The 26,062-nt window shown below is 44.0% G+C and overlaps 1 protein-coding gene across 4 annotated transcripts in view; it reads left to right on the top strand.

Annotated features, from left to right (window-relative positions):
* The window catches only part of LOC110490717 (supervillin), a 146,894-nt gene that overhangs the window by 49,290 nt on the left and 71,542 nt on the right, over positions 1 to 26,062 (top strand). The window contains exons 2-10 of one of the 4 annotated variants that reach the window (XM_036944312.1): positions 503 to 566; positions 3,198 to 3,289; positions 5,729 to 5,795; positions 5,874 to 6,016; positions 6,375 to 7,188; positions 11,108 to 11,191; positions 13,135 to 14,088; positions 14,763 to 14,966; positions 21,947 to 21,981. In XM_036944312.1, coding sequence (XP_036800207.1) covers positions 503 to 566; positions 3,198 to 3,289; positions 5,729 to 5,795; positions 5,874 to 6,016; positions 6,375 to 7,188; positions 11,108 to 11,191; positions 13,135 to 14,088; positions 14,763 to 14,966; positions 21,947 to 21,981 — 2,457 coding nt within the window. The remainder of the gene's footprint in view (positions 1 to 502; positions 567 to 3,197; positions 3,290 to 5,728; positions 5,796 to 5,873; positions 6,017 to 6,374; positions 7,189 to 11,107; positions 11,192 to 13,134; positions 14,089 to 14,762; positions 14,967 to 21,946; positions 21,982 to 26,062) is intronic. The other 3 variants (XM_036944313.1, XM_036944314.1, XM_036944315.1) reach the window with 3 other exon arrangements.

The following is a 26,062-nucleotide window of genomic DNA, read 5'->3' as shown; positions in this document are numbered from 1 at the left end:
CCTTGAGCTGTGACGACATAGAGACAAGCCACTTTAGAAAGAGCTGTACTGCAATTTACTGTGTGCGTGCGTGTGTCTTTGTGAGTTAGCTGTCTCAACTCTCACCTGGTTTCATTTTCAAATAAACACTAGTCTGCGGCTCTGTTAAAGTACTGCAGTATACAGGGAATAGGTGCAATTTTGGATGTGCTCACAGTTACATTGTTCTCATTACAACCCAAAGGCTGCACAGATCTTATTGTTCAACATGATTCAATAAAACATGTTTTAGTTTTCTAATGTATTTAATTCCTCTGCAGTGCTGCAAGTCCACATGACTAATGTCGTGCATAGAGAAATGTTGTTGAAGGACCTTAAGATGCCTCTAATACACTCGTTTGAACGTTTTGTCATTAAAAATGTAAAGTTAGGCCATTGTGAATGGTCCGTCTCCTCTCACTCCAGTGACGAAGAACTGAGTATGGTCTTAAAGTCTAAATGATGTTTTCTCTCTCCTCTCTAGAACTTGGGAGTGAGACCCCCATCAAACTTGGGAAGGCAAGACTTTTACAGAAGAGGGCTCTTAGGTAAGATGCTATTTTCATGGATAATATAAATATTTGTCTATTGTTTCAGTTCTGTATACAGTATCCTTGCACATCTAATACATCTAATATTTTTCATCGGTATTCTTTTCCCATCCGTAATGGATAGACGTAACGTCAATAGACATAACAGGTGCCTTTTAGATTTGAGTCAGTGTGAATAGATCAACAGGATCTACGACTTTGATGTAATCGGCCTATTACTGAAAATAACTGCACATAGTTTTGATAATGACTTATTTTAGTTGCTAATAGGAAGAACTTAGGGCCAAGATTTACTGGTCGGCTATTTAGATTCTCTCTCTCTCTCTTCCAAAAATATTTTTTAAACATTTGGATGTCCTCATGACCTCCTAAGAATCCAGTACCCCCGTTTTCTAACCCAGCCATTGATTCCTCTTTCAGTGCATTGTTTTTACCCTATTCCCTATATCAATACTTTTGGGTAGTGCATTTCTGGCATTTGAGATGCAACCAGAATATAATTACATAGTTAATTTCTGCTTACTGAAATGAACCCATGGACATGGTTCTGACCAATTATTTATATACTATGCACACTAGATGACTGACAGGGGGAGCTGATTTGAAACCGCTGCTCCTCTATTTTACTACTCCCCCACCGTTTGTAACAAAAACATATATTTTGTAAGCTGTAGAAATGCATTTATTAATGTAATTTGCTTATGCCACATTTATTCTATGACAGACGCCTTAATGTATACTTTAAAATTATATTATGTGAGCTAAACATACAAATAAAAACATTGAAATATAGAAAAACATTTGTTTCAACATTTTAACGTAACATTTTTGGAGAGCACTAATGTTACTGTCCCCACTACCACAACAAGATACTTAAATACGTGTCATTTTGTCCTTAGCATATGTAATTGAAATACTGTATAATTCTATTAATTCCTATGGAGGACTGCGTCTTCTGAGAAGAACCAATATGGCCGACCGGTAGCTTCAAAGCCTTTCATTGACCAATACAGTTGTCGCCAAAAGTTTTGAGAATGACACAAATATACATTTTCACAAAGTCTGCTGCCTCAGTTTGTATGATGGCAATTTGCATATATGTTACGAAGAGTGATCAGATGAATTCCTCTTTGCCATACAAATGAACTGAATCCCCCAAAAAACATTTCCACTGCATTTTAACCCTGCCGCAAAAGGAACCGGCTGACAGTGATGTCAGTGATTCTCTCGTTAACACAGGTGTGAGTGTTGACGAGGACAAGGCTGGAGATCACTCTGTCATGCTGATTGAGTTCGAATAACAGACTGGATGCTTCAAAAGGAGGGTGATGCTTGGAATCATTGTTCTTCCTCTGTCAACCATGGTTACCTGCAAGGAAACACGTGCCGTCATCATTGCTTTGCACAAAAGGGCTTCACAGGCAAGGATATTGCTGCCAGTAAGATTGCACCTAAATCAACCATTTATCGGATCATCAAGAACTTCAAGGAGAGCGGTTCAATTGTTGTGAAGAAGGCTTCAGGGCGCCCAAGAAAGTCCAGCAAGCGCCAGGACCGTCTCCTAAAGTTGATTCAGCTGTGGGATCTGGGCACCAGCAGTACAGAGCTTGCTCAGGAATGGCAGCAGGCAGGTGTATCTGCACGCACAGTGAGGCGAAGGCTTTTGGAGGATGGCCTGGTGTCAAGAAGGGCAGCAAAGAAGACACTTCTCTCCAGGAAAAACATCAGGGACAGACTGATATTCTGCAAAAGGTACAGGGATTGGACTGCTGAGGACTGGGGTAAAGTAATTTTCTCTGATGAATCCCCTTTCAGATTGTTTGGGGCATCCGGAAAAAAGCTTGTCCGGAGAAGACAAGGTGAGTGCTACCATCAGTCCTGTGTCATGCCAACAGTAAAGCATCCTGAGACCATTCATGTGTGTGGGATTGCTTTTCAGCCAAGGGATTGGGCTCACTCACAATCTTGCCTAAGAACACAGCCATGAATAAAGAATGGTACTAGCACATCCTCTGAGAGCAACTTCTCCCAACCATCCAGGAACAGTTTGGTGACAAACAATGCCTTTTCCAGCATGATGGAGCACCATGCCATAAGGCAAAAGTGATAACTAAGTGGCTCTGGGAACAAAACATCGATATTTTGGGTCCATCGCCAGGAAACTCCCCAGACCTTAATCCCATTGAGAACTTGTGGTCAATCCTCAAGAGGCAAGTGGCGAAACAAAACCCACACATTCTGACAAACTCCAAGCATTGATTATGCAAGAATGGGCTGCCATCAGGATGTGGCCCAGAAGTTAATTGACAGCATACCAGGGCAGATTGCAGAGGTCTTGAAAAAGAAGGGTCAACACTGCAAATATTTAATTTTTGCATCAACTTCATGTAATTGTCGATAAAAGCCTTTGACACATATGAAATGCTTGTAATTATACTTCAGTATTCCATAGTAACATCTGACAAAAATATATGAAGACACTGAATCAGCAAACTTTGTGGAAATTAATATTTGTCATTCTCCAAACTTTTGGCCACGACTGTACATAGCATCAGCAATCTAGTGTTTATATACAAAATTGGTTATGACTGACTGAGCTGTTCTGTTTATATTTGTGTCCCCCTGCAGCTTCCAGAAAGTGTTCTTGTTCGAAGAGAAAAACACCCTGGCCAAGAACACCAAGGATATAGATGTAAATCTCTTGGCAAGCCTCCCTAAAGGTGACTTTCTATTTCGGAATGCTGTGCTGCATGAAACACATTACTCTATCTGACAAAGTTTGCATCTCAAATGGCACCCTATTCTCTATATAGTGCACTACATTTGACCAAAGCCCTTTTGGCCCTTGTCAAAAGTTGTGCACTACATAGGGAATGCCATTTGGGGCATATTCTCGGACAAAGGATACTTTCCCAGGGTTATGGGAAGTGGTGCCTGTTGTGTAACTGAGGGTGCTTACTGCTTTGACAAGGTTCAGTCAGAAATAATATAAATATTTTTTCATGTGAACAGTGTGTAAGCACTTCAAAACACTTGTACGCTAATGCCTGCCTCAGACCACTCATAGAACAGCTAAGTGCTTTGTTAGATGCTTTTTGCTCTCCCGCATCACTTTATACACGCAAGGTCTCCGCTAAATGTAGAATCACATGGATTATCCATCTCTCAGGCTCCCGAGTGGGCACTGCATCTTCGTGCTAGAGGCGTCACTACAGACACCCTGGTTCGAATCCAGGCTGTATCACAACCGGCCGTGATTGGGAGTCTCATAGGGCGGTGCACAATTGGCCCAGCGTCATCCGGGTTTGGCCGGTGTAGGCCGTCATTGTAAATAAGAATTTGTTCTTAACTGACTTGCCTAGTTAAATAAAGGTTGCGCATCTGATTAACTTCAGAACAAAGTTGACTACAAATACAAAGTTCTCTATGCAAGTGTTACAAAGAAACAATGAATAAAAATATGTTTTTAAATGAAAACTGAGATGAGTGCATTAAAATATAAACAGTAGGCTTTAGGCCTATTTCAATCATATTGAAATACATTTCATGTTCAATCAATTGTTATTTTGCTAATTGTAGGCTAGTGTCTGTAATTTTTCTCAATCTATTTCTTGAGTAGCCTAACATGTGCGCAATGATGTGCCAAATCTGTGATTTTAATGCAATTTATTGGGGAAGTATAGAATAAGCTGCCTTAATATTTGCAGCTGTAGGTAGTAATATCTTTAGGAGCTGATGTTGTCGGTAATGTGAAATAATTGTAATGTTAAGAAAAGATTTGAATGAAGAAAGCTGATCCAAGAGCAGCTCTCCCTTTCTTTCGATCCTATCAGTATCGACACATGCTCCAACGATGCACTTAGCGACCGTTCTCCCTGCGCGATGTTGTGGGAAACGCATGTTACATCTTCGGCTGTTGTAGGAAAGATGCATTGTTAAAACACTGGTACGCCTAAGTTCCATCGCTATCGGAAAACCGGGCCCTGGGCGATCCATATCGCGGTAAATTGACTGAATTGTCACGATAGTGATAAATAAAACGTTAAGTTTATACCATGAATGTGCACCACAGTTATTTATTGATATTACCCTTAAACTTGTACTACTACATTGAGTGTTGTAGCTATCAATTTCTCCGCTAACAATCAAAATTATTTAATTTCTAACATCTAATTTCTCTAGTAGGGCCCTAAAGTTTATTTATAATAATAAACGATATCAGCAAAGTGTCCACGATAATTGTTCTATTTGGTCGGTGTCGATAATTTTAGGTAACATTTTCGGTTTCCCTCAGTGTGTGCTCACACAGAGAGGCCAGGGCACATGGCACTTGGAGTGCGTTTGGTTGTTTTGTTTCTGTTGTGTATTAAAAAGTTGCTTTATTACATGTGGTGTCCAGCAGTAACACGTGTAACAAGCTGTACTGTTCTGTTTATCCTGACTACAGTGCAGCTCCTTTCCTACTAGCTCATGGATAGGACTCTGTCTGTCTGTCCCCCTAGAGGGGCTGTCCGGTTCAGTCCAACCCAATAGGCTATTACCTGACTGCCCTGCTCTGGCTGTGTTTACATGGGCAGACCAATTCTGTTATTTTTGCCTGTAATTAGTATTTTGAACAATCGGATTAGATCTTTCGCTAATAATTGCCCAGAAGATGATAATTGGGCTGCCTGTGTAAACACAGCCTATGGGTCTGGGTGCATTTTGTGTGATCTCTCGGTCTCTATGTAGGGCTCGATCAATCACATGAAAGATTCCGAGTGTAACTACTTCTTTCGCTAAGTCAATTAGTCAGTAGCAGATTGGACTCTTTCTATTTTCAAAGTGGGATAGAGATTTTGTCAGTTCCTTGTGAATGTGTCTCTCAGCGATTTGTCACTGTGTTGTAGAGAACAGAGTCTGCTACTGGAGGAATCGGCACTTCCTTATAACAAGACCCACAAACAAACCGAGATCTATTCTTGCTCTAGATGTGACAGTAGCCTGTCCAAGATCGGTTTGAACTTACAGTAAACTCTGTTGGCTAATGTGAGCTTAAACTGTCCATCCTTATCTGCTGTGAAGTGTGTCTCTCTCTTATGACTACTGAATTGAATAGACTTTATTCTCTACTTTCCAGTTTTATCACGTTTAACCTACCTGTGTTTTCATCTGTCCAGTTTCAGAATTGAGGAAGCGTTTTGAAGGCATCAGCCCAAGCACTAGCTGTGACTGGGAAATGAACAGGTACAACCGAGACATTCGTGATGGATGAGAACGTGTGTGTGTCACTGTGTGTGTATTTGACTCTGTCTGATTGTGTAGGAAGGAGAGGATTGCCCGGCGGTTGGAGGGCATAGAGAGCGAAGTGCATCCCGCCATATTACCCAGCTGCCCAGGCCTGGTGACCAATCAGCTGGTAGAGGAAGACACGCCCCGTTACACACGCGCCTCGGACACCTGTGTTGGTGAGGACACACTACACAGAGTACCCTGTGTCAGTGAGGACAAGGGCACCTAGGCACAACAGAATACAGTCACCCACTCACTAAACTTGTACCTGGAGTTCCTACATGGCTGCATCAGCTACCTACGCAACCCACAGAATGACAGCACTAGAGCGTAGTCAGAGCTCCATATACCATATAAATAAAGAGACCTGACCCATGCTTTTTAATATGAATTTGGTCAATATTTGCTTACAGTATTAAGTAATTTGCAAGATATACATTGACATCATGCATTATATATATTACTTGCGTAGTGTTTTAGTCCATACATAATGTAATAGTCTGAAGCAACAATGGTCTCTCCCTCTATCCCCAGTCACAGTACAACGTTACAGTAAGGAGGACATGGAGAGTCCAGAGATGATGACCCATCAGCTGGTCACTGCTCCAGAGAGGCAGTCCAGAGCCCGGTGCAGACCCGAGGAACAGACCCAGACCGTCCTCACCGAACCCACAGACCCCGCTGGTTCTGACCTGGACTCCAAGGTGGAGCGGATCGCTCGCTACAAGGCAGAAAGGCGTCGCCAGTTGGCCGAGCGCTATGGTATCTCGCTGGACCAAGAGCCAGACACCACTGTCACCGACCACTTCTCTTCCCGATACGGTGCCTCCTGTGGACTCAAGGAGTTGGCTTCTTCCTCTGAGAGGCAACAGGGCTACACACACCCAGAAACACGCTGCAGGGCAGAGTCTGTGGGGGACGAACACTCCTACACATCCAGTAGATCCAGGGTGGGTAGAGTGGCCCCCCCACCACAGGGCTACGGCAAGCCTGACCAGGGGCGACCCAGGGTTGACTCTTTCACAGAGAGGGAGAGGGTGGAGAACCTGGAGAACCAGCGCAGGGCGGCTCAGCAGGAGAGGAACATCAACCTGGAGAACCAGCGCAGGGCAGCTCAGCAGGAGAGGAACATCAAAGCCCCCGAGCCGCAGCCGCCATCTTCCTCCACCTACATGGATGTGACGTCGTCGACCTCTGCCAAAGTGCCCATTGCTAAGCACAACACCATCATGGGGTTGCCCCCCAGCTCACCCAAGACTGGCCGGAAGTCCTTGCTGCCCTCCCCCAAACAGGGGGAGGGGGACCTGTTCATAGAGCAACAGGCCCACAACATCCTCAGCAGACAGGGGTGAGTGGCCCTACCTCCTACACTATGTCTAGATCTGCTTCGTTCTTTCTCTGTCCCCTTACTGTAAACATAACAGATGGAGAGAAAGAGTCTCTGTATCTCCCTCCCTCCCTCCCTCCCTCCCTCACACACACACACACACACACACACACACACACACTGCGTCTCCTAGATGCCTTTAACAGAACTACAGTGCCTGTGCTCGCTCCAGCCCAGAGCCTGTCCCCCTCTCTGACCCCGGCCCTATGTTTGCGGGCGTGTGTGTGACTGTGTGTTAGCGTGTGCGTAAGGAGACGCTCCTGTGTGTCTGGTTTTTAATGTCCTCCTATGGAAGGATGGGTGGGCTGCGTTTGGGACTGGAAGATGACACATCATCCATTAGGCTTGCAGCACACTCATCGCTCGCTCCCTCACAAAGTCGTCCTCTTGGCAGGAACATTGACTGTGTCCCAAATGGCACCCTATTCCCTATATAATGCACTACTTTTGACCACCACTGGGACGCACACATTATTTCAAACCGCAATCTGAACCCAGAGCAGTTGTCTGGAGTGGAATTAAAGTGCAGCTCAGGCAGGCTCAGTCAGTCCAAAAGGGTTCAAACAGACACGCAGCTGGGACTGAGAGGACTTAATTCTGAACTGACCTCAGATCAGGCATGGATGTTAGTGCTGCATGTCTTTCATGTTTAACAGCAACCTGTACTGTTAAGATGTTAAGTTAGACTAGATAAAAAGGAGTTGCTTTGGGGATTTAGTTGAAGTCAAAATTATATTAAGAATCTACTATAATTGTACAGTTGCTTTCATACTAGAGCGGTGTTCGAATCCTCACACTAACTGCACTAACCATACTATTTGTGACGTGATTTAAGTATGTAGTATGCTTATTGGTCAAAGCATGGATATAGTTAGTATGCCAAAAGTTCCCGGATGTCCTACTAAATTTGCTACTAATAAAACATCAAACTTGCCAGTATATATTAACTATAGGCTGTCTAATTGCTAACTATCCAATGGTTTTTGACTTCATTATTCTTGTCGTTCTTAGCTAAATGGTATCGTCATTGTGCGTTCTCAATGGACATTCGGGTGCTTTCGTAAATTCGCTCTGGCTATCTAATCTATTTCAGAGCACTCTCGTCTGAGTGTACCAGAGCGCAATGAATTTACTAACTAAATGTTGGCAAAAAACGTAATTAAATTGTTGCCAGCAGCACATAACTGACTCTGCTAGGGCGAGTAAAATTATCAGTGGTCTCATTTGTGTCTGGAAGTAACTAGCAAGCTAGCCAACGTTAGCTTAGGTGATTGACTGCAGTTGTATGGTCAGTGTGCGCTCCCAGAGCGAGACGCTCTGAATTTACAATCTGACAACACAAGCACTCTGGCACTCCAGATTGAGTTTAATAACACCCTTGAAGTCGTAAAATGTCTAACTAGTCATTTTTTATGCTAACAAGCTAGCAAATGGTTGCATAGCAACAGCATCAACTTCCGGTAGACTGGCGAAGAGCTAGTACGCTCGACTGAAAGGATATTGTTTGTGTACAGTACACAAAAATTAACCAATAGTATGCCATTTATACTCATTAAGTGTGTAGTATACAGTATGTTAGTATGGGTTTTCGAACACAGCTTATGACTGAGTCACCCAAAGCCCTTTATTTCAGGCGGTGAAACTGTAATGGTGTCATGTTGTAAAAAATGGCACTGTCAATGTTAGATATCCTCAACAAATAGTTAAAGGAATACTTAATTTGGCATTCACAGTCCTGGCCAATGCAGTTCGGTGTTTGGAGACATTGCATTTTCCAATGTTTTTTTCCAGTGCTCTTCATACTCCTCCCCTCAGTCCCTCAGTCTTTTAACAGCCAGCTCTTGGCCTTGCTGTACCCTGCAGGTAGTAAATGTGTACTCACTAAGGGGGACATTTATATTCCACATCCCACCAGGCATTACTCTTTCCCTCATCTGTCTCTCTCTGTGTCGGTCTCTCTGTGTCTGTCGCTCTCTCTCGCTGTGTTTGTCTCTCACTCTCTGGTTTCAAAACTTAGCAGCAGCTGTGTTGCGTTAACCATCAGAAGGGGTGTTGAGTTACGGGGTGCACTGTGTGACTCCTCGGTCAGAACTATGACAGCATACAGAGACACAGCTGGGACTGATGAAGGCCAGCAACACCATGCCAAACCGCCTGCCTGGAGAAAGAGTTTAGGGTTTAGGTCATGGAGCAGAGGGCTAGCTGTCTATCACTCACTAGCTCTCTTTTTTTTCTTATCCTCTCTCTTTCACTCTGTCATTTATTTTCTTACATTTTTTTCTCACCATTTTCCTCCCTGATTTCGTCATATCCAATTGGTAGTTACAGTTTGTCCAATCGCTGCAACTCCCGTATGAACTTGGGAGAAGCCAAGGTTGAGAGCCGTGCGTCCTCCAAAACACAACCCTGCCAAGCGGCACTGACCTATGACTAGTTATTTAAATATCTCTCCTTTCTGCATAGAATAGATAGAAGTTTCAATCCGGTACAGCCCTCTATACTAGGAAGTTATGGCTCTGGATATCGGTAAGACAGATAAGGAAGGACATATACTATGTAGCCACATGGGACCGGACTACACAGGGATTTTTTTCATTTCTTTTTTTAGGACCAAATCATGCAGTGTTTACAATAGGCTACATCAATTGACTGTCTGTATACTAATTCTTTCCCATATACAGTGCCTTTATAAAGTATTCAACCCCCTTTACCTGTTCCATGTTTTGTTGCATTAAAGCCATTAAACTGTCATTTAAAATGACTTGCCTTATGGTGAAATCCGTAAGCAGTTTCCTTACTCTACGGCAACTGAGTTGGGAAGGACGCCTCTATCTTTGTAGTGCCTCAGTGTATAAATACACCATCCAAAGCCTTATTAATAACTTCACCATGCTCAAAGGGATATTCGTTCTTCTTTTTATATATATATATATATATATATATATATATATATATATATATATATATATATATATATATATATATATATATATATATATATATATATATATATCTCTTCATCTTCTAAGTGGTGCCCTTCTTTGCGAGGCATTGGAAAACCTTGGACTGGTTGAATATGTGCTTGAAATTCACTACTTGACTGAGGGGTAGTTATTCAAAAATCATGTTAACCAATATTATTGCACACAGAGTGAGTCCATGTAACTTATTATGAAGGCACTGAACATGTACAGTACACTGTGTGCAATACATGCTGCTGTTTTGTGTTATGTCTGTATTACAGGAGGTTGGTGGCACCTTAATTGGGGAGGACGGGCTCATGGTAATGGCTGGAGAGGAATCAGTGGAATAGGTATCAAATACATCAAACACATGGTTTGATGCCATTCCATTGGCTCCGTCCCAGCCATTATTATGAGCCATTCTTCCCTCAGCAGCCTCCACTGGTCTGACTCTATGGTCCTATTATTTTCATAAAACCCAACCCCATAAACCCCAATTCATTGTTCATTGTGATTAACGTTCCTGGAGAGGATTTGTTTCATATTTCATATTTGTTTCATGTTTGTTGACATTTCTCCAAATACCAGTATCATAACAGAGCGTGCACTAGACTACTAGAGAATGGGATATCCATTGAAGTTCCAGGCAGATGTATGGTCTTTTTTGGTCAAGTTCAATATGAAGTCAATCGTGTGTGTGCTACAAGTGAAATGCTGGGCAGTCTAGCCGCTAGCCACGCACTCACCCAGTGTGCTTCCAAAATTACACCCTATTCCCTATATAGTGCACTACTTTTGACCAGAGATCCACACTTCTCTGGTCAAATGTAATGCACTACATGGGAATAATAGAGTGACATTTTGGACATGCCCAAGTGTGTCGCTGACTCACTGCATCTCCCGTCCCATTGGTACAGCCCGGAAGTGAAACCACCCAGCGATTGGTTCCTCCAGAGTGATTCGGCAGGCAACACCCAGTCCCTTATCAACTGGCCCTCCAGGTACAGTGGGTGTCTGACCTTCCCTCCTTCCCCTCCACATGCCCATCTCTTAACCTATCCCATCATGGCATTGTCACATCTGACCTCACCCCCCATCAACATGGTGTTGCTGTGGTCTCATTTTATTGACCAAATTCTCCCCCTCCCCACCTCCATTCAGGTTGTCTAATGACTGCAGAAGTTTCTATCTCAATGACTTATAGATTTGTAGAGTTACTTACAGTAAGTGCTCTATTGAGGTACTCTCTTTGTTAATCCCTGTTTCTCTGCTGACTAGGCCAGACTGAGGGAGAGGGGAGGATGATGCTGGTAGTCACAGTGGGGGAAAACCCTTTTAGTCACGACTCATCCCCCACTCCTCTCTGTCTTGACTCAGCAGATATATCCAGTAATGTATCCTCTCTCTCTCAGGCCCACCCACATAGTCAGAGAAATGTGAAATTAGAGCTGGAAAAAGTATTGCTGTTAGCGCCATTAGCTCCTCTTCGTTTCCTTTTTCTAGATTTCAACAATCAGATCATTGGAAATGGACTCAAAGCAGTGGTAACCTTGTGATTACAGACAGACAATGGAGTCCAGTAGAGTTATGCGGACTAAATTTCTATATTCACGACATTGACATCATAGTAGACCATTTCTGACCCACTATACCTGATTACCGGATTTAGTCATAAAGGAATGTGTCGTTCAGAGATTAGGATAAAAGCAGACTAAGCTTTGCTTAACTTTCCTCATAAGTCTATAGTTAAAGATCCAATGCAGCCGTTTTCATCTCTGTCAAATAATTCCCGGGTAACATTTTAAGTACCTTACTGTGATTTTTTTTTCGATTTGAAATGGTCAAAAAGAAACAAAATAGCTTCTTAGCAAAGAGCAATTTCTCAAGCAAGATATTTGTTAGGATTGTCTGAGTGGAGAGGAGAAAGCTGAAAACTAGCTGTTATTGGTAGATCGGTTTGGAACTCTCTTATTGGTCAAACTAATTTACTGTTGTGATGTCCCCAGGCAGGCCAAAGCTCCCACCCCACCAACACAGGCTACAATTTCAGATATTCTATTCAAACAGGTCTTACACTAAAAGGGCATTATCAATATTTTCACAATTTCACAGTATTATTCCAACTTCATAGTGTGGAAATATATATAAAACACAGGAAAATCACGTTGCTGTCTGCACTGGGCCTTTAAGGGAAAAATGGCAGTTAAGAAGAGATTTCTTCTGAAGATATGTGATGTGAATCCAGGCCCAGGCCTGCTCAGCTGTGGAAGTCTTCCCGGACCTTGAGTAGTAGAGGCCAGTGAAGAGAGAAAGGAAAATAAGGAGAGGGCACTCTGTCAACTGTTCCAGTAACATCTTAGATGTACTATAGGAAAATGGTGAAGAGCTGAGTGTTTTTATGCCATATGCTAGCCGCCTTCCAGAGAGATTAACCTGTACAATACTGCTGGCTTTAACTCCCCCAGAACCACAAAATCAAGTCTTATGGGAAAGAGCTACTGTTTTATATTTAACTACTGTTGGAAAAGCATTAGCCACCACCTGACAACAGCTGTAGCCTAGCGTGTTGTCACCCAACCGACCCCCACCATCATCCAGCATGTGATCTGTCTATGCTCTGCATCCAATTGATTCCCTGTTTGTTTAAGTTTGGTGACTTGGTGTTCATCATGTGTTTCTCATTAGTATCTCACTGGTAAGATGGTATTACATTCTTATTTCTGGGTTATATCGTTGATTACATTTGGACTGTTTTCTCTAAATGGAGCCATGCTTGAATAAGAGAGGGGAAGCAAGGGAGGAGGTGAGGGAGGGATGGGGGGCAAAGGTATGTTTGTGGCTGAGGGAAGGGGATGTGTTGGGCATTTACCATCATTTATCTCTCTGCACTCTGAGTTTCAGTACAAACTGGAGCGTGTTGTAAACCCTCTTTCTCTCCCTAAAGAATCAGAGTTAGGGACAAACTGGCCAGGGAGGAGGGAGTTCGAAAGAGGAGTCCAGAGCTGGGCCACCATGTCCCTGAGGCCCCCCTGTACAGGAGACACCCCCAGATCACCACCTGCTCCACAGCCTACCACCATGACCCCCAGGCTCCGGCGTATACCACCACTGACTCTCCAGGCCCCAAGTCCTACTCTCACCACCAGCCTCAGCTCACCCGTTCTGGGCGGAGTGATGACCCCAGCTATCTGTCCATGACTACTGGCCCCGGTTCCGGGGCACAGCGGCCCCAACAGCCTCTGCCAGAGGAGGAAAAGGAGATGGAGGGAGAAGTGGAAGAAGAGGAGAAGAGGGGAGCCCCTAGGGAGGGCAGGAAAGCTGTGCTGCCATCAGAGATCAGAGGAGTCCAGGGAGTGGGACAGGGGAGGGAGGCTGAGCCCAGAGGAGGGTACATGGAAAGAGGGGGAGAGAGACCCAGGATGAGATGGGAGGAATCAGACACAGACCCTGAACCAATCAGACCTACGGAACAACCCATGACCCGCCTGCAGGCCGCCGAGGTCAGAGCAGAGCTCAGAGCCTCCAGGGAGAAGGGCCAACAACTGTGGAGTGACAACGCCATCTACATCCAGAGAGGCGTTTCCCCCATCTCTACCCACATCCAGAACAGGGGAGGAGGCCCAACCGCCACCACCATGACCACTGATGCCTTCATCCGCTCCTCATCCGACACTGGGCCCCATGGGGCCCCTAGAGGCTCCATCCCCAGGGCCCAGGAGCCATGGTCGTTCAAAGAGGCAGCAGGCCTGCGGAGGGGGGCCATTGAAGAAGGGATCAGAAATAGAGACCAGAGACCACTGGAGACCAGGGACGTTCGTATCTCTGTGGCCAAGCTTCGTCACTCCTACCTGGAAAGTGCTACGACTGCTACTGCCCCAGTCGTCAGGAAACCTGAGCTGTAGGTGCTTCTGTAATACAGTGCTGCTCTACAATGCATTCTGCTAAGAGTTGCGGCTGGCTTCTCTGTTTGGAACTCAGTCATCCGCTGCCTAACACGAAATGATAATCAGTGTGATTGTTTTCACTGTTTCTAACGTGTAGAAACACTCATCTAAAAGCTGATACAGTATAGTTTCTTCAATGCATACTGCTGGGAACTGCTGCTGGCTTCTATCTGGAACTCACTCACTGCCATGCACTGCCTAGCTAACACCAACCTCCTGACTGACTGAAATCATCTTTTTGATAATTCTTAACTGTTTCTTCTACTTATAGAAACTCTCATCCAATCACTAACGCTAGCAGTAGTGTGTTTCGCAGGAGGAGGTTTGACTTGTTGCTTTCTCTTACCTGATGGACAGTTGTGTGTGTGTGTGTGTGTGTGTGTGTGTTTATGTGTGTCTAACACAATGTAGTGGCCAATCAAGCCAACTTCTGCATGAGTGTGGCCTTCATTGCTCCTCCAATTATAAAACCAGGGGTTGGGATTCTGTGTGGGGAATCAAATGAAAAGTATGCTTCAATTCTTAAATGACTATTTTCCTGCTCTTACTTTTGTTCTCTCACCCTGCTATTTTTCTTTCCTTTCTTCATCACTCCGACCCTTCTCCATCTCTTTGTTGTGCTCCAAAGAGAGGAGGAAATAAAGTGGGTGTACCCAGGGGGGACGGAGGTCCCCTGGAGAGGGGTGCGGGACAATACAGTAGTCCCATGGAGGGGGGACAGGGACTGGGGGCGCAGGCCCAGACTCTCTATCTCGCCTGGAGAGAGTAGAAGGACCTCAGAGAGGTTTAGGACCCAGCCCATCACCACCGCTGAGAGACACCGGTCTGATAGGTACTGTGGGTTGTGTGTGCTGTGGCTAATGCATGGCAAACAAAAGGAATTAGTCCTCATATTTTTCAGCTCTGGAGGAACATACACACACACATTCACACAGGCTAATCCAGAAACCTTTGCTTTCTCTCTCCGGCTGCATGTACTGTTCCTGACATACGGCAAGATGTGTGTTGCCTTTTTATTCAAATCAAATCAAATTGTATTTGTCACATGCAGCGAATACAACAGGTGTAGTAGACCTTACAGTGAAATGCTTACTTACAAGCCCTTAAACAACAATGCAGTTTTAAGAAAAATTCCTCAAAAAATAAATAAAAGTAACAAATAATTAAAGAGCAGCAGTAAAATAACAATAGCGAGGCTATATACAGGGGGTACCGGTACAGAGTCAATGTGCAGGGAACTGGTTAGTTGAGGTAATATGTACAGTGGGGCAAAAAAGTATTTAGTCAGCCACCAATTGTGCAAGTTCTCCCACTTAAAAAGATGAGAGGCCTCTGTAATTTTCATCATAGGTACACTTCAACTATGACAGACAAAATGAGAAAAAAAATCCAGAAAATCACATTGTAGGATTTTTAATGAATTTATTTGCAAATTATGGTGGAAATAACACAAGTTTATCTCAATACTTTGTTATATACCCTTTGTTGGCAATGACAGAGGTCAAATGTTTTCTGTAAGTCTTCACAAGGTTTTCACACACTGTTGCTGGTATTTTGGCCCATTCCTCCATGCAGTTCTCCTCTAGAGCAGTGATGTTTTGGGGCTGTTGCTGGGCAACACGGACTTTCAACTCCCTCCAAAGATTTTCTATGGGGTTGAGATCTGGAGACTGGCTAGGCCACTCCAGGACCTTGAAATGCTTCTTACGAAGCCACTCCTTCATTGCCCGGGCGGTGTGTTTGGGATCATTGTCATGCTGAAAGACCCAGCCACGTTTCATCTTCAATGCCCTTGCTGATGGAAGGAGGTTTTCACTCAAAATCTCACGATACATGGCCCCATTCATTCTTTCCTTTACACGGATCAGTCGTCCTGGTCCCTTTGCAGAAAAACAGCCCCAAAGCATGATGTTACCACCCCCATGCTTCACAGTAGGTATGGTGTTCTTTGGATGCAACTCAGCATTCTTTGTCCTCCAAACACGACGAGTTGAGTTTTTACCAAAAAGTACTATTTTGGTTTCATCTGACCATATGACATTATCCCAATCTTCTTCTGGATCATCCAAATGCTCTCTAGCAAACTTCAAACGAGCCTGGACATGTACTGGCTTAAGCAGGGGGACACGTCTGGCACTGCAGGATTTGAGTCCCTGGCGGCGTAGTGTGTTACTGATGGTAGGCTTTGTTACTTTGGTCCCAGCTCTCTGCAGGTCATTCACTAGGTCCCCCCGTGTGGTTCTGGGATTTTTGCTCACTGTTCTTGTGATCATTTTGACCCCACGGGGTGAGATCTTGCGTGGAGCCCCAGATCGAGGGAGATTATCAGTGGTCTTGTGTGTCTTCCATTTCCTAATAATTGCTCCCACAGTTGATTTCTTCAAACCAAGCTGCTTACCTATTGCAGATTCAATCTTCCCAGCCTGGTGCAGTTCTACAATTTTGTTTCTGGTGTCCTTTGACAGCTCTTTGGTCTTGGCCATAGTGGAGTTTGGAGTGTGACTGTTTGAGGTTGTGGACAGGTGTCTTTTGTACTGATAACACGTTCAAACAGGTGCCATTAATACAGGTAACGAGTGGAGGATAGAGGAGCCTCTTAAAGAAGAAGTTACAGGTCTGTGAGAGACAGAAATCTTGCTTGTTTGTAGGTGACCAAATACTTATTTTCCACCATAATTTGCAAATAAATTAATAAAAAATCCTACAATGTGATTTTCTGGATTTTTTTTCTCATTTTGTCTGTCATAGTTGAAGTGTACCTATGATGAAAATTAGAGGCCTCTCTCATCTTTTTAAGTGGGAGAACTTGCACAATTGGTGGCTGACTAAATACTTTTTTGCCCCACTGTACATGTAGGTAGAGTTATTAAAGTGACTATGCATAGATAATAACTGAGAGTAGCAGCAGCGTAAAGGGGGGGGGGGGGGGGGCAATGCAGATAGTCTGGGTAGCCATTTGATTAGATGTTCAGGAGTTTTATGGCTTGGTTGTTTAAGTTTAGAAGCCTCTTGGACCTAGACTTGATGCTCTGGTACCACTTGCCGTGCGGTAACAGAGAGAACAGTCGATGAATAGGGTGACTGGAGTGGCAATTGTAAGGCCTTTCTCTGACACTGCCTGGTATAGAGGTCCTGGATGGCAGGAGCTTGGCCCCAGTGATGTACTGGGGCCTACCCTCTGTAGTGCCTTACGGTCGGAGGCCGAGTAGTTGCCATACCAGGCAGTGATGCAACTAGTCAGGATGCTCTCGATGGTGCAGCTGTAGAACATTTTGAGGATCTGAGGACCGGTAGGTAGGTTAGGTTTTGTCGTGCCCTCTTCACGACTGTGTTGGAGAATGGGGGTGTGCTCGGTCCTCCTTTTCCTGTAGTCCACTATCATCTCCTTTGTCTTGATCACGTTGAGGTAGAGGTTATTGTTCTGGCACCACAAGGTCAGGTCTCTGACCTCCCTATAGGCTCTCGTCGTTGTCGGTGATCAGGCCATGCACGACTCCAACACCATCGGCAAACTTAATGATGGTGTTGGAGTCGTGCATGGCCGTGCAGTAATGAGTGAACAGGGAGTACTGGAGGGGACTGAGCACGCACCCCTGAGGGGCCCCCGTGTTGAGGATCAGCGTGACAGATGTGTTGTTACCTACCCTTACCACCTGTGGACTGCCCATCAGGAAGTCCAGGATCCAGTTGCAGAGGGATGTGTTTAGGCCCAGGGTCCTTAGCTTGGTGATGATCTTTGAGGGCACTATGGTGTTGAACGCTAAGCTGTAGTCAATGAATAGCATTCTTACATAGGCGTTCCTTTTGTACAGGCGTGAAAGGGCAGTGTGGGGTGCAATAGAGATTGTGTCATCTGTGTATCTGCTGGGGCGGTATGCAAATTGGAGTGGGTCTAGGGTTTCTGGGATAATGGTGTTGATGTGAGCCATGACCAGCCTTTCAAAGCACTTCATGGCTACAGGCGTGAGGTCCACAAGTCTGTAGTTGTTTAGGCAGGTTACCTTAGTTTTCTTGGGCACAGGGACTATGTGGTCTGCTTGAAACATGTTGGTATTACAGACTCAGACAGGGATAGGTTGAAAATGTCAGTGAAGACAATTGCCAGTTGGTCAGTACATGCTCGGAATCCGTCCGGCCCTGCGGCCTTGTGAATGTTGACTTGTTTAACGGTCTTACTCACATCTGCTATGGAGAGCGTGATCACACAGTCATCTGGAACAACTGATGTTCTCATGCATGTTTCAGTACTTGCCTCGAAACGAGCATAGAAGTAATTTAGCTCGTCTGGTAGGCTTGTGTCACTGGGTAGCTCTTGGTTGTGCTTCCCTTTTGCAGTCTAATAGTTTGCAAGCCCTGCCACATCCGACGAGCATCGGAGCCAGTGTAGTACGATTCGATCTTAGTCCTGTATTGATGTTTTGCCTGTTTGATTTGTTCATCAGAGGGCATAGGTGGATTTCTTATAAGCTTCTGTGTTAGATTCCTGCTCCTTGAAAGTGGCAGCTCTATCCTTTAGCTCAGTATGAATGTTGCCTGTAATCCATGAATTCTGGTTGGGGTATGTACATACAGTCATTGTGGGGACGACGTCCTCAATGCATTTATTGATGAAGCCAGTGACTGATGTGGTGTACTCCTCAATGCCATCGGAAGAATCCCGGAACATATTCCAGTCTGTGCTAGCAAAACAGTCCTGTATCTTAACATCTGCTTTATCTGACCACTTTTTTATTGATCGAGTCACTGGTGCTTCATGCTTTAATTTTTGCTTGTAAGCAGGAATCAGGAGGATATAATTATGGTCACAAAGGGATAGCTTTGTATACATCTGTGTGTGGACTAAAGGTGGTATAGAGTTTTTTTAATTTTATTTTTTTTAATTTTTTTTTTCTCTCTGGTTGCACATTTAACCTGCTGGTAGAAATTTGGTAAAAACAGATTTAAAGTCCCCGGGTACGAGGAGCACCACCTTTGGATGAGCGGTTTCCTGTTTGCTAATGGCTGTATACAGCTCATTGTGTGCGGTCTTAGTGCCAGCATTGGTTTGTGGTGGTAAATAGACAACTACGAAGAATATAGGTGAAAAGTCTCAAGGTAGATAGTGTGGTCTACAACTTATCATGAGATACTCTGAGGTTGCTGTTCTATCCTGCCGATACAGTGTACAACCCACCAGCTGTATGTTATTCATGTCGTCGTTCAGTCACGACTCGATGAAACATAAGATATTACAGATTTTAATGTCTGTTGGTAGGATATACGTTCTTGTAGTTCGTCCACTTTATTATCCAACGATTTGATGTTGGCCAATAGTACCGATGGCAAAGGGAGATTAGCCACTCGTCGCCAGATGGCATCCCGATCTCCTTCCACAACTTCCTACTGCAAATGACAGGGATGAAGGCCTGTTAGGGTGTCTGATGTAAATCCCTCTCGCCCGACTCATTGCCTGGCCAGCAAAGGAAATTATGGAGAATGAAGTGTCCTCCCTCATCACTCCCCATGGGAAAAGACTACAGTATATAGATCCTATTGGGTTTAGTGTGCAGGAAGTGTTCGTTTAGGCTGACGTGAGTTCTTATAAATCAACAGCATGTGTTCACATACAGTTGAAGTTGGAAGTTTACATACACCTTAGCCAAATACATTTAAACTCAGTTTTTCACAATTCCTGATATTTAATCCTAGTAAACATTCCCCGTCTTAGGTCAGTTAGGATGACCACTATGCTGTATTTAAGACTGTGAAATGTCAGAGTAATAGAAGAGAGAGTCATTTATTTCAGCTTTAATTTCTTTCATCACATTCCCAGTGGGTCAGAAGTTTACATACACTCAATTAGTATTTGGTAGCATTGCCTCTAAATTGTTTAACTTGAGTCGAACGTTTCGGGTAGCCTTCCACATGCTTCCCACAATAATTTGGGTGAATTTTGGCCCATTCCTCCTGACAGAGCTGGTGTAACTGAGACAGGTTTGTAGGTCTCCTTGCTCACACATGCTTTTTCAGTTCTGCCCACAAATGTTCTAAAGGGTTGAGGTCAGGGCTTTGTGATGGCCACTCCAATACATTGACTTTGTTGTCCTTAAGCCATTTTGCCACAACTTTGGAAGTATGCTTAAGGTCATTGTCCATTTGGAAGACCCATTTGCGACCAAGCTTTAACTTCCTGAATGATGTCTTGAGATGTTATCTTCCCTCATGATGCCATCTATTTTGTGAAGTGTACCAGTTCCTCCTGCAGCAAAGCACCCCCACAACCGGATGCTGCCACCCCCGTGCTTCACGATTGGGGTGGTGTTCTTCCAAAAATAACAATGGTCATTATGGCCAAACAGTTCTTTTTTTGTTTCATCACACCAGAGGACATTTGTCCAAAAAGTACGATCTTTGTCCCCATGTGCAGTTGCAAACAGTAGTCTAGCTTTTTTATGGCGGTTTTGGAGCAGTGGCTTCATCCTTGTTGAGTGGCCTTTCAGGTTATGTCGATATAGGACTTGTTTTACTGTGGATATAGATACGTTTGTACCTGTTTCCTCCAGCATCTTCACAAGGACCTTTGCTGTTGTTCTGGTATTGATTTGCAGTTTTCACACCAAAGTACGCTCATCTCTAGGAGACAGAACGAACGCGTCTCCTTCCTGAGCAGTATGACGGCTGCATGGTCCCATGGTGTTTGTACTTGCGTACTATTGTTTGTACAGATGAACGTGGTATCTTCAGGCATTTGAATATTGCTCCCAAGGATGAACCAGACTTGTGGTGGTCTTGGCTGATTTTCTTTTGATTTTTCCATGATGCCAAGCGAAGAGGCACTTAGTTTGATGGTAGGCCTTGAAATACATCCACAGGTACACCTCCAATTGACTCAAATTATGTCAATTAGCCTATCAGAAGCTTCTAAAGCCATTTTCTGGAATTTTCCAAGATGTTTAAAGGCACAGTCAACTTAGTCAATGTAAACTTCTGACCAACTGGAATTGTGATACAGTGAATTATAAGTGAAATAATCTGTCTGTAAACAATTGTTGGAAAAATTACTTGTCATGCACAAAGTAGATGTCCTAACCGAAAACTATAGTTTGTTAACAAGACATTTGTAGAGTGGTTGAAAAACAAGCTTTAATTACTCCAACCTAAGTGTATGTAAACTTCCGACTTCAACTGTAACACACACACAGGCTCATTCAGAAACCTATAGATTCACCCTCCCTCCCTTCTAGTCATCCAATCTCTGATGGCCTAAACACAGGCTCTAAGCTCTCTGGCCAGGCAGCAGAGCGTGACAGGAGATTAGAACCCAAAGGTCTGTTTCGTGGTTGCTGAGTGTATCCTGGCAGTGGACACTCCATGTGACCCGCGCTCGCCTCTCTATGCTCGCCAGGGTGAATGAATCACTCCTATTGTTGTTGTTTATTCTTAAGGTCTAGCAGTCTGTAATGCCTTAGATTGGGCAACTCTCTCTGTTAGAAACTCTGATTTCTGTGGTCTTGTCCCAAATGGCACCCTATTCCCAATGTAGTGCACTATATTTGAATTGATCTATTTGTTCCCTGGTCAAAAGTTATGCATAAATAGGGAATAGGGTGCCGTTAGGGACACATTCTGTTTAATATCCTAACACCACCTATCACGTTACCTCTGTTTCTACTGCTGGGAAAATCTACTGCTTTCTTTCTGCTCTCAATCTCTCATCTCTGGGTAGCTGTACTCACAGTTGCAGTCATTTGCCATCGATTTCCAACAACTTGATTTGATTGTCTATTAATGTGTTTTTTCTTTCTGTATTTCTTCTTGCCTTTTCTCCTGAAGGTCTGGTTTGAGCCCAGATCTACCAAGCACTGAAGGTAAGTTATTTTTGAACTTTTTCTCCATTGGTAAAAGGAAAAAATTATTTGTATATAACTTTGAACAGGTACATGCCATCGGATAAATGTAATATGTTTGCGTTCCGCTAAAGAACATATCAGTCATTTTTGTTTGAATGATTCCCCTTAATGAGAAAAGCTTAATGATGCAAGGCTTATCATTAAACTTAAACTACATGACCAAAAGTGTGTGGAAATGTGCTCATCGAAAATCTCATTCCAAAATCATGGGCATTAATATGGAGTTGTTCTCCCTTTTGCTAATATAACAGCCTCTACTCTTCTTTGAAGGCTTTCCACTAGATGTTGGAACATTGCTGCAGAGACTTACTTTAATTTAGCCACAAGCGTTAGTGAGGTCGGATATTGTGCGATTTGGCCTGGCTCGCAGTCGGCGTTCCAATTCATCCCAAAGGTGTTAGATGTGGTTGAGGTCAGGGCTCTGTGTAGGCCAGTCAAGTTCAACACCGATCTCGACAAACCAATTCTGTATGGACCTCACTTTGTGCACGGGGTTATTGTCAAGCTGAAACAGGAAAGGGCCTTCCCCAAACTTGCCACAAAGTTGGAAGCACAGAATCATCTAGAATGTCATTGTATGCTGTAGCATTAAGATTTCCCTTCTGGAACTAGGGGGCCTAGCCCGAACCATGAAAAACAGTCCCAGACCATTATTCCTCCTCCACCAAACTTTAAAGTTGGTGCAATGCATTCAGGAAGGTAGCGTTCTCCTGACGTCCGTCAAACTGCCAGGTGGTGAAGCGAGATTCATCACTCCAGAGAATGCGTTTCAACTGCTCCAGAGTCCAATGGCGGCAAGCTTTATACCACTCCAGCTGACGCTTCGCATTGTGCATGGTGATCTTAGGCTGTTTGGCATTGGAAACCCATTTCATTAAGCACCTGACGTTGCTTCCAGAGGCAGTTTGGAACTCGGTAGTGAGTTGCAACTGAGGACAGAGGGTTTGTACGTGCTACGCACTTAAGTACTCTGTGGTCCCATTCTGTGAGCTTGTGTGGCCTACCACTTCGCGGCTGAGACGCTGTTGCTCTTAGACATTTTCACTTCACAATAACAACACTTACAGTTGACCTGGAGCCGCTCTAGCAGGGCAGAAATTTGACTTGTTGGAAAGGTGGCATCCTATGACAGTGCTACGTTGGAGTCACTGAGATCTTCAGTTCGGGCCATTCTACTGTCAATGTTTGTCTATGGAGATTGCATGGCAGTGTGCTTGACGTTATACACCGGTCAGCAATGGGTGTGGCTGAAATAGCAGAATCCACTCATTTGAAGGGGTGTCCACATACTTTTGTGTATATAATGTTTGATTCATAAAGGAGAAAGAAAAACATTTTAGTTACTATTGGTGCTCACAATAGTCGTGGCCAAATATTCATTTCCACAAAATTTGTTGCTTCACTGTCTTTAGATATTTTTGTCAGATGTTACTATGGAATACTGAAGTATAATTACAAGCATTTCATAAGTATCAAGGCTTTTATTGACAATTACAGGAAGTTGATGCAACGAGTCAATATCTGCAGTGTTGACCCTTCTTTTTCAAGACCTCTGCAATCCGCCCTGGCATGCTGTCAATTAACTTCTGGACCACATCCTGATTGATGGCAGCCCATTCTTGCATTACCAATGCTTGGAGTTTGTCAGAATTTGTGGATTTTTGTTTGTCCACCCGCCTCTTGAGGATTGACCACAAGTTCTCAATGGGATTAAGGTCTGGGGAGTTTCCTGGCCACGGACCCAAAATATTGATGTTTTGTTCCCCGAGCCACTTAGTTATGGCAAGGTGCTCCATCATGCTGGAAAAGGCATTGTTCGTCACCAAACTGTTGCTGGATGGTTAGGAGAAGTTGTTCTCGGAGGATGTGTTGGTACCATTCTTTATTCATGGCTGTGTTCTTAGGCAAAATGGTGAGTGAGCCCACTCTCTTGACTGAGAAGCAGCCCCACACAGGATGCTTTACTGTTGGCATGACACAGGACTGATGGTAGCGCTCACATTGTCTTCAACGGACAAGCTTTTTTCCGGATGCCCCAAACAATCAGAAAGGGGATTCATTAGAGAAAATGACTTTACCCCCAGTCCTCAGTAGTCCAATCCCTGTACCTTTTGCAGAATATCAGTCTGTCCCTGATGTTTTTCCTGGAGAGAAGTGTCTTATTTGCTGCCCTTCTTGACACCAGGCCATCCTCCAAAAGTATTTGCCTCACTGTGCATGCAGATGCACTCACACCTGCCTGTTGCCATTCCTGAGCAAGCTCTGTACTGGTGGTGCCCTGATCCCGCAGCTGAATCAACTTTAGGAGATGGTCCTGATGCTTGCTGGACTTGCTTGTGCGCCCTGAGGCCTTCACAACAATTGAACCGCTCTCCTTGAAGTTCTTGATGATCCGATAAATGGTTGATTTAGGTGCAATCTTACTGGCAGCAATATCCTTGCCTGTGAAGCCATTTTTGTGCAAAGCAATGATGACGGCACGTGTTTCCTTGCAGGTAACCATGGTTGACGGAGGAAGAACAATGATTCCAAGCACCACCCTCCTTTTGAAGCTTCCAGTCTGTTATTCGAACTCAATCAGCATGACAGAGTGATCTCCAGCTTTGTCCTTGTCAACACTCACACCTGTGTTAACAAGATAATCACTGACATGATGTCAACTGGTCCTTTTGTGGCAGGGCTGAAATGTAGTGGTAATGCTTTTTGGGGATTCAGTTCATTTGCATGGCAAAGGGGGACTTTGAAATCAATTACAATGAATCTGATCACTCTCCATAACATTCTGGAGTATATGCAAGTTGCCATCATACAAACTGAGGCAGCAGACTTTGTGAAAATTAATATTTGTGTCATTCTCAACTGTACGTAACACAGCTATTGTTCTATAGAGCAGAGCACTATACATCCATACATCCATCTGGTTCCTATAATTATACACACACTCACACACATGGTTAATACCCACCATCAGTTAGTCAGTCAGCAGTGTAGCGCAGCGTCAGCCAAAAGGGGATGCTTCCATAGTGATGTCCTGTGGTATTTCTCTTTTGTGTCCAAAATGGCACCCTATTCCCATTTATAGTGCACTACTTTTGACCAAAGCCCTGTTGGCCCTGGTCAAAGGTGCCATTCCCTGTAACCCTCTGAGATCACACCTGTATGCAGTGTTTCCCCTAGGAATGTTTTCGGCAGGGGTAGGGGGGGGGGGGGGGGGGGGGGGGGGGGTGGTGGTGGTTTCTGGTGATGCTAGTTGTTCTCACATTAAATACAGAAATCTAATTTACATTACTACTGTGAGTCTTTCTGGTTGTCTCTAAGAGCTTTCCACACCTGGATTGTGCAACATTTGCCCATTTTTATTGTTTTGAAATTTCTTCAAGCTCTGTCAAATTGATTGTTATTCATTACTAGACAGCCATGTTCAGGTCTTGCCATAGATGTTCATGTAGATTTAAGTGAAAACTGTAGCTTGGCAACTCAGGAACATTTACTGTCTTTTTGGTAAGCAACTCCAGTGTAGAATGGCCTTGTGTTTTAGATCATTGTCCTGCTGAAAGGTATATTCATCTCCCTGTGTCTGGTAGAAAGGATTCTGCCTCACTATTTCCAATCCATTTATTTTGTATCTAGAAAAACTCCCCATTTCTTAAGGATTACTAGCATACCCTTTATTTTCAGGACAAAAAGTAAATTGCTTTGCCAATTATTTTATTTTAGTGCTATTTTTGGGAATATTTGTATTCTGTACAGGCTTCCTTCTTTTCACTCTGTCAATTAGGTGCTGGGTAGACCGGTGCTGGGTAGACCGGTGCTGGGTAGATCTGGGCTCAAATCAAGTTTTATTGGTCACATACACATGGTTAGCAGATGTTATTGTGAGTGTGCTTCTAGATCCGACAGTTAGCAGATGTTATTGTGAGTGTGCTTCTAGATCCGACAGTTAGCAGATGTTATTGTGAGTGTGCTTCTAGATCCAACAGTTAGCAGACGTTATTGTGAGTGTGCTTCTAGACCCGACAGTTAGCTGATTTATTGTGAA

This window comes from Oncorhynchus mykiss, chromosome 15 (genome assembly GCF_013265735.2).
Source record: "Oncorhynchus mykiss isolate Arlee chromosome 15, USDA_OmykA_1.1, whole genome shotgun sequence".
NCBI classification, from domain to species: Eukaryota; Metazoa; Chordata; class Actinopteri; order Salmoniformes; family Salmonidae; genus Oncorhynchus; species Oncorhynchus mykiss.
Note: the sequence above shows the minus strand (reverse complement) of the source record. Positions and strands in the feature narration are given on the sequence as shown.